General features: G+C 34.3%; 1 protein-coding gene across 3 annotated transcripts in view; it reads left to right on the forward strand.

Moving 5' to 3' along the window:
* MTX2 (metaxin 2) overlaps positions 1-8,607 on the forward strand; it is a 68,725-nt gene that overhangs the window by 48,594 nt on the left and 11,524 nt on the right. For all 3 annotated transcript variants that reach the window (XM_055397185.2, XM_055397187.2, XM_055397186.2), the window contains 6 exons: positions 1,238-1,310; positions 4,046-4,122; positions 6,285-6,377; positions 6,862-6,900; positions 7,257-7,382; positions 8,438-8,514. In XM_055397185.2, coding sequence (XP_055253160.1) covers positions 1,238-1,310; positions 4,046-4,122; positions 6,285-6,377; positions 6,862-6,900; positions 7,257-7,382; positions 8,438-8,514 — 485 coding nt within the window. The remainder of the gene's footprint in view (positions 1-1,237; positions 1,311-4,045; positions 4,123-6,284; positions 6,378-6,861; positions 6,901-7,256; positions 7,383-8,437; positions 8,515-8,607) is intronic.

Genomic DNA, 8,607 nt, shown 5'->3' on the forward strand with positions numbered 1-8,607 from the left:
ATATAATTAATGATTTAAAAAATTGTATAGCATTATGTGGTTTGCATTTACCACAAATGATTTACCAGTTCCCTGTTGTTAGACAGTTGCTTATAAAATTTTTGTTGCTATTTTTGTTGTTCAGTTGCTCTGTCATGTCCTACTCCTTGCGACCCCATGTATTGCAGCATGCCAGGCTTCCCTATTTTTCACTGACTCCTGGAGTTTGCTCAGACTCATGTCCATTGAGTCGATGATGCCATCCAACCATCTCATCCTCTGCTGCTCCCTTTTTCTCCTGCCCTCAATCTTTCCCAACATCAGGGTCTTTTCTAGTGAGTTGGCTCTTCGCATTAGGTGACCAGAGTATTGGAGCTTCAGTTTCAGCATCAGTCCTTCCAATGAGTATTCAGGGTTTATTGCCCTTAGGAGTGACTGGTTGGATCTCCTTGCAGTCTAAGGGACTCTCAAGAGTCTTCTCCAGAACCAGAGTTCAAAGGCGTCAATTCTTTGGTGCTCAGCCTTCTTTATGATCCAGCTGTCACATCTATACGTGACTACTGGAAAAACCATAGCTTTGACTTTATGGACCTTTGTCTGCAAAGTGATGTCTCTGCTTTTTAATACACCGTCTAGGTTTGTCATAACTTTTCTTCCAAGGAGCAAGCATCTTTTAAATTCATGGCTGCAGTCACTATCCACAGTGATTTTGGAGCCCAAGAAAATAAAGTCCCTTATAAAATTTTTGTTGCTATAAACGAAGTAAAAATAAACAATTCTGTCTTTAAAAAGTGAATTAAAAGCTACATGTTAGGATATTGAGTATTATTGGAGAGAACTTTGAAGTAGTAAAAAAGAAACAGTTTGAGAGTTTCTGCTTAAGACGAAGATAAGAATCCTAAGAGAGTAGTGGAATAAGTAATAACTTATAAAGTTTGGACTTTTAGTCATCTGTTATAGAAAATTAAAGAAATACACAGTATTGCCGACTTACCTAAACTAATGCAGTAGAATAGTGTGGATAACTTACATTTGCTTTAAGCTTCATACATTTACTTGAGTCTGAGTCATATGTATTGAACTTTTAGTATTGAAATGACATTTTATTTTTGTTTTAGAGTACAGATCTTTCACTTTAAATCGATTTATTCTTTTCCTTTTCCTGAGCTTTACTTAAGTTTAGAAAAGAAATAAAACGTTGTGTTCTAATATGCATATACTTTCATTAGACTTACTATAGATTTCTTTTGATTGACAGGCCTTTTTGCAAATGTGTAATCTGCCTATCAAAGTGGTCTGCAGGGCAAATGCAGAATATATGTCTCCATCTGGTAAGTGTTTTTTTTCCCCTCTTCTATTAATACTCTGCCTTGATAGAATTGCAGTGATAGTCCAGTTTGTACCTGGATTTTTAAAAAATGCCTACACTATACTGTAGTCTGTTAAGTGTGTAATAGCATTGTGGCTAAGAAAAACAATATACATATTTCAATTAGATATACTTTATTGCTAAAAAAAATGCTAACCATTATCTGAACCTTCCATGAGTCAAAACCTTTGATCTTTCCTCCGTGTTGATGGTTGCTAACTGATCAGGGTGGTGGTTGCTAAAGGCTGGGGTGGCTGTGTCCGTTTCTCAAAGTAAGACAACACTGAAGTTTGCCTGATTGATCGACTCTTCCTTTCACAAACGATTTCTCTGTGACATGCAGTGCTGTTTGATAGCGTTTTAGCCCACAGTAGAGCTTCTTTCAGAACTGGAATCAGTCTTCTCAAATCCTGGTGCTCTTTTATAAACTAAGTTTATGTAATAGTCTCTCTCCTTTATTGTCATTTCAACAGTCATCGCAGCATCTTCACTAAGAGTACATTCCATTTCAAGAAACCACTTTCTTTGCTCGTCTATAAGCAGCAACTCTTCATCCTGTAAAGTTTTATAACAGAATAATAATGAAAATGTTTGAATTATTGTGAAAATAACTAAAATGTGATACAGAGATATAAAGTAAGCAAATGCTGTTGGAAAAATGGCACCAATATACTTAGTCAATGCAGGGTTGCTGCAGACCTTCAGTTTGTAAAAACACTCAATATTTGCAAAGCACAATAAAGCAAAGTGCAGTAAGATGAGGTATATATAAACTCTTTGTTCCAAGAACTCCAAACTGGATATTGGAATTGAGAAATACACTTTGCTCTCAAAATGTACCACCCCAAAATACTTTGCAGTCTGGACATTCATTCACAAATAGTTTTCATTCTGTAATCATATTATCTCAGAGGACCTACACTATTTCTAGCGGTATAGTAAAGATTTTATCCCAAGTTAAAAAAAAAGCGGCATTGGTGGTTCAGTGGTAGAATTCTCGCCTCCCAAGTTAAAAAAAGAGTGTGATCTAATGCTTACACAGATAAGATTTTTTTTTCTCTTTTGCAAGATTTATAAAGCAGTAGAAAAAAAGAAGGCAGAATTCAGTGTTTTTATATTGGTAAATGGAAATGTCTTCTAAATTCGTTTGCTGAGTTGTATTCCAGAAGGCCTGCGTTTCCTTTGTCATGTTATCCTATGGATGCAGATGAAGCTTTTGTTGGTGCAGTGCACCTCATCCATTACCCTCCGTCTGTCTGAGCCGGAGAGGAGTGAATCTTTTGAAAAGGACTATGAAGTAGCCTGCTGTTAGTATGAACTCTATTTGAACTAGGTCTGACAGAGTTTCATCCTCTAGCATTTGAGGTAGACTTTATTACTATTTGGAGATTGTCATCTCTGATAATTACACCAGTTATTAGTATTTATAAAATTAAAATATTACTTTTTAATGTGATATTTACTTAGAGAAGCCAGTTTTTCTTTAAATTATTTATTTTAATTGGAGGCTAATTACTTTACAGTATTGTAGTGGTTTTTGCCATACATTGACATGAATCAGCCATGGGCGTACATGTGTTCCCCATCCTGAACCCCATCCCATCCCTCAGGGTCATCCCAGTGCACCAGCCCTGAGCACCCTGTCTCATGTATCGAACCTAGACTGGCTGTCTATTTCACATATGATAATATACATGTTTCAATGCTATTCTCTCAAACCATCCCACCGTTGCCTTCTCCCACAGAGTCCAAAATACTATTTTTTACATGTGTGTCTCTCTTGCTGTCTTGCATATAGGGTCATTATTACCATCTTTCTAAATTCCATATATGTGCGTTAATATACTGTGTTGGTGTTTTTCTTTCTGACTTACTTCACTCTGTATAATAGGCTCCAGTTTCATCCACCTCATTAGAACTGATTGAAATACATTCTTTTTAATAGCTGAGTAATATTCCATTGTGTATATGTACCACAGCTTTCTTAGCCATTTGTCTGCCGATGGACATCTAGGTTGCTTCCATGTCCTGGCTATTGTAAACACTGGAGAAGCCAGTTTTTATAAGCATACTATTTATTCTTTTTTTCCCACGTGTGTTGGGAGCAAACTTTGTATTATAATTCATAAGCTAGCATACCTTCAATGATTGTTATTCACTTAATCCCTGATATTTTTTGAGTCAAATACATTTTATTAACGCATCATTATGTGCTTAAACAATTGACCTCAATGGTTGTCTGAGATATGAAAGTAGTAGATTTAAAAAAAAAGAAAAAGTGTTTATAAATATTGTTTAAATATAGGTTGATTTATTGTATTCTGAAGGGAAGGCCTAGTTAAAGTTTTAAAAATCTATCAGTCATGAAGCAATGTCCAGGCTTAGTTCATATAATTTGAATAATTAGTATTAACTGCTGCATAGTGATTTGTTAGTGTTAGCTTTGAAAAGGGAGTATTTTGTTATTATATGCAAGTGAAAGGTCTAGAAATGAATCTTGTTTCTTTCATTTTAAAATTAGTAATTAATGTTAGAAAATTTTTAGAATTTAATATACATGCTTAACTGTAATTTAAAAGAGTCATAATGTTACAAAACTCTGTATTAATGACTTAACCAAGTTTTGTGTTGATTTCCTTTTTAGCACAAACTTTAATTTACTGGTCATGTTCTCACATTGTTTTTCCCCCTCCACAGGTAAAGTACCTTTTATTCATGTAGGAAATCAAGTAGTATCAGAACTTGGTCCAATAGTCCAATTCGTTAAAGCCAAGGTAATAAAAAAGATATTAAATGCATTTGATACTCTTAAATAGGTCATTCATCATCTTTAGTGTGTTATAGCATTTACATTGATTTTAACCTAGTTTTATAAAATGCTGACATAAACTACTGGAGAAATATTTCTAAAGAGTAAGTTTTTTTTTCCTTTCATAATGTAAATCAATGGCAAAAGTGGCCATTTGATCTTTACAAAATGAGAGATAATTTTCTCACTCATGTTTATGAGAATTTTGGTCACAAATGAAAGCTATTAGGTTGTTGTAAAATATCAGGTTAACTTTTGAGAAGGGAGTTATAGAATGTTTACAAGTTGAATGTACTCCTTTACCCATTCTTCAGTTTGCTGCTAAGTCACTTCAGTCGTGTCCGACTCTGTGTGACCCCATAGACGGAAGCCCACCAGGCCTCCCCCGTCCCTGGGATTCTCCAGGCAAGAACACCGGATGGGTTGCCATTTCCTTCTCCAATGTGTGGAAGTGAAAAGTGAAAGTGAAGTCGCTCAGTCGTGTCCGACCCTTAGTGATCCCACGGACTGCAGCCTACCAGGCTCCTCCGTCCATGGGATTTTCTAGGCAAGAGTACTGGAGTGGTTTGCCATTGCCTTCTCCGTTATTCAGTTTAGATTTTAATAGTTATCAAAGAACAGCCTTCGTTAACATTTTGGGGGACATCCATCCAGAATTTTTTTTTTGCATATGGAGAAAAATATAGGTAATACTATTAGTATTATTTTGAAACCTGCCTTTTAAAATCATCAGTATGTTTAGAAATTCTTCCATGTTAATGACCATAGATATGTATTATCCTTTTAAATTGTTGTATAGTATTTTTTTGTATTCAGTTCAGTTCAGTCCCTCAGCTGTGTCTGACTCTTTGTGACCCCGTGGACTGCAGCACGCCAGGCCTCTGTGTCCATCACCAACTCCCAGAGTCTACTCAAACCCATGTCCATTGAGTCGGTGATGCCATCCAACCATATCATCATCTGTTGTCCCCTTTTTCTCCCTGCCTTCAGTCTTTCCCAACATCAGGTTCTTTTCCAGTGAGTCAGTTCTTCGCATCAGGTGGCCAAAGTATTGGAGTTTCAGCTTCAGCATCAGTCCTTCCAATGACTAGTCAGGACTGATTTCCTTTAGGATGGACTGATTGGATCTCCTTCCAGTCCAAGGAACTCTCAAGAGTCTTCTCCAACACCACAGTTCAAAAGCATCTTTTGTATTAGAATTTTTTAACTTAATTCTTTATTGATGGACACTTAAGTTGTTGGCAACTTTTTGCTGTTATTGAGTGCTAAGTATTCTTTTATATACACCTTTGTACAATTGTTAAATTATATCCTTAGCATAAATTCCTAAGAGTGATATTAGAGTGTTATAGGGTATACATTTAAAAAATTTTAACAACAGATCATCAGATTGAACTAAAGTTTATGCTATTTTATATGTGTACTCATTACTGTAGTGTATCAGAATTTAAAAATTAGTGTCTATTTCCCTGCTGCTGCTGCTGCTGCTAAGTTGCTTCAGTCGTGTCCGACTCTGTGCGACCCCATAGATGGCAGCCGACCAGGCTCCGCCGTCCCTGGGATTCTCCAGGCAAGAACACTGGAGTGGGTTGCCATTTCCTTCTGCAATGTGTGAAAGTGAAGTCGCTCAGTCGTGTCCGACTAGTAGCGACCCCATGGACTGCAGCCCACCAGGCTCCTCTGTCCATGCGATTTTCTAGGCAAGAGTACTGGAGTGGCTTGCCATTGCCTTCTCTGGCCTTTACTAATAGCACTTCAAAATATCTTTGACCACTTTATAAGTAACACATGTCAATCTTTTGGAATTTATTTTATTACTAAGGTTTAGTGTCTTAAAAACACAGTTTACTGACCATCCTTGTTTTCTTCTTTGGTGAAATAATAAATTTTATCTCTTGAATGATACATTTTTATAATGACAAGTAAATACTTCTTATTAATATTTTGTAGTCATAACAAAGTATTATTTTTTGACATAAAATAATTATGTTTTGGGGGTATTTTGAAAACTAATCCTTTGGGCATCTGCAGTAAAACATTGATATTGTATTACTTGGTAGTAAGATAACTGAAAATTTTTGTATGTTTAATATGCTGCTCTTTAAAATTTTTTTAAATTCCCTTTAGGGCCATTCTCTTAGTGATGGGCTGGATGAAGTCCAAAAAGCAGAAATGAAAGCCTACATGGAATTAGTCAACAATATGCTGTTGACTGCAGAGGTATAACAGAAGATAATAGGCCTTGAAAATAAGCTTTTTATCTCATAAAAGATTATCTTTCTTATGGGTTATTTTAAAGTTATTGAAATAAAGGAAAATAGTCAAGTAAACTCTAGGACTAGTATGGTTACCCAGATTATTTGATCATTATGTTTGAATAAGTTGCCTGTTTTTTCATCTCTAGTTTTTTCTTTTTGTAAACAGGAGTAATTATTTTATTTTGGTCTTGTGGAGTTTTCTTAAATAATATCTGTAAAATACTCTAATGACATTTAGAGATATATTTTATGAATAAAAAATATTTTTTGGTACCATCATTAAGCTTAATAATTCTGTGTAGAACATTAGCCAAGGGGGGAAAATGCTCACATATGTGACTTCTATGATATTGGTTTATAAAAAATTACTCTGGCAAGAAATAACTTACTTTATCCATTTTCTCTTTGATATTCTAAAGTTTTGGTGACTGGTTTTTTATTCCTAGCTGTATCTTCAGTGGTGTGATGATGCTACTGTAGGAGAGGTGAGTGGTTCTGCAGCATTTATCTTAATTAAAATTTAATGAAAAAACACTTTTGCTCAGAATCATAAGTCCCTGCTCATAAATGAAACATTGTGGTTTGTACCATTAGTGATACAGTTTTTCACTTAACTTTAATTTTGCTTGCACATACATTTTAGGGAAGCTTTGTGTTGTTTGATATAACTGGTTGCAAAGTACATAAAAGTTTTTATTTTTAAAGGGAATGGTTTAAAATTTTAATTTTAAGATTGCAACCTATGTTTTTGTTTCTCTGAAAATGTATTTCCTTTAGAAATCTATTTGTGAAAACACTTTATTTTTAGGATCTCAATTTTAACATAATCTTTTTGCTTTAGATTACTCATGCTAGGTATGGATCTCCCTACCCTTGGCCTCTCAATCATATTTTGGCCTATCAGAAACAGTGGGAAGTCAAACGTAAGATGAAAGCTATTGGATGGGGTAACAAGACTCTGGACCAGGTCAGTTCAGGTTGAAGTTGATAAAAACCCTCAACTTTAATGCATAAAGAAAAAGAATTTTTTAAATTCATAGTCCTTTAAAAAAAAAATCACAACATAATAAAAAAAATTAACAAAACATTTGTTCTTATTTTCTCTGACATGAAGTAGTTTATTGTTTTGTAAAAATCACACATGCTTATTATAGGACAAATTATGTAATACAGAAAACTTCAAAAAGGGAATAAAAATTGCTTTGGATCCTACCACCTAGAAATTGCCACTGTTAACTATGTGAAGAACATTCTTCTAGATGTCTCTTAATAACATTGTTAAAAAGTGGAATCATATTATGCTTGCCACTCTCTAACCTAATTTTTTTTCCATTCAACAATATATTGTGGGCATTTTTTATGCCAGTAAATATAGATCTGCAGCATCAGGGCTTAAAAAAAAACAAAACCCTGTTAAATGCAGTGCTTAATATTCCCACTTTTCTTTGGCCTTAAATTTACTGAAGTAGAAAAATTATAAAAATTTGAGTTTGAGTATCATTAAGCTTTTTAATGTCTCTCTTTCAAGGATACCCCTAGTCCTAGCAAGCCAACCATTGATTTGTGCCACTGGCCATGAGGAGGATTGGGTAATTGAAAGGAACAGAGTAAATAAAATCTGTTTCCACTAGTGGAAAACAATTAAAATGCTTTTTATTAATGGTAGATAAGTAGTGTCATCTTTATGAAGCAGATTTTTTATAATATATGTGAAGTCATTTGATTGTATGGATTCAGGAAAACTTTTATAGGGAGTAGAGTTTTGAGATAAAAACTTTCTTGATCATAATCCTTATGAGTAACTTAAATGTATTTGCATTTAAAGGAAATTTGTTCTCAAATTTTCCTATTTCTTATATAGAAAGTATTACTTATGCTCTCTATGTGATCTCTTGTCTGATTTAAATACACTATTCAAGATTACCTAAATTTATTATAAACTCTGTTATAAATGAAGTTTTAGACACATTTTATTGCTTGCTAATTTAAATATTTTTCTTTGGGGTCTGTTGCTTGTGTTAGGTCTTGGAAGATGTAGACCAGTGCTGTCAAGCTCTTTCTCAAAGACTGGGAACACAACCATATTTCTTCAATAAGCAGTAAGGATTTTATTCTTTTTAGTTAGTTTCTTTTCTATATTGTTATTTTATCATATATATATATAATATCATTTTGTCATAGAGGAATTGTTT

This window comes from Moschus berezovskii, chromosome 2 (genome assembly GCF_049115385.1).
Source record: "Moschus berezovskii isolate FMDL1 chromosome 2, NW_MosBer_1.0, whole genome shotgun sequence".
Classification (NCBI taxonomy): Eukaryota; Metazoa; Chordata; class Mammalia; order Artiodactyla; family Moschidae; genus Moschus; species Moschus berezovskii.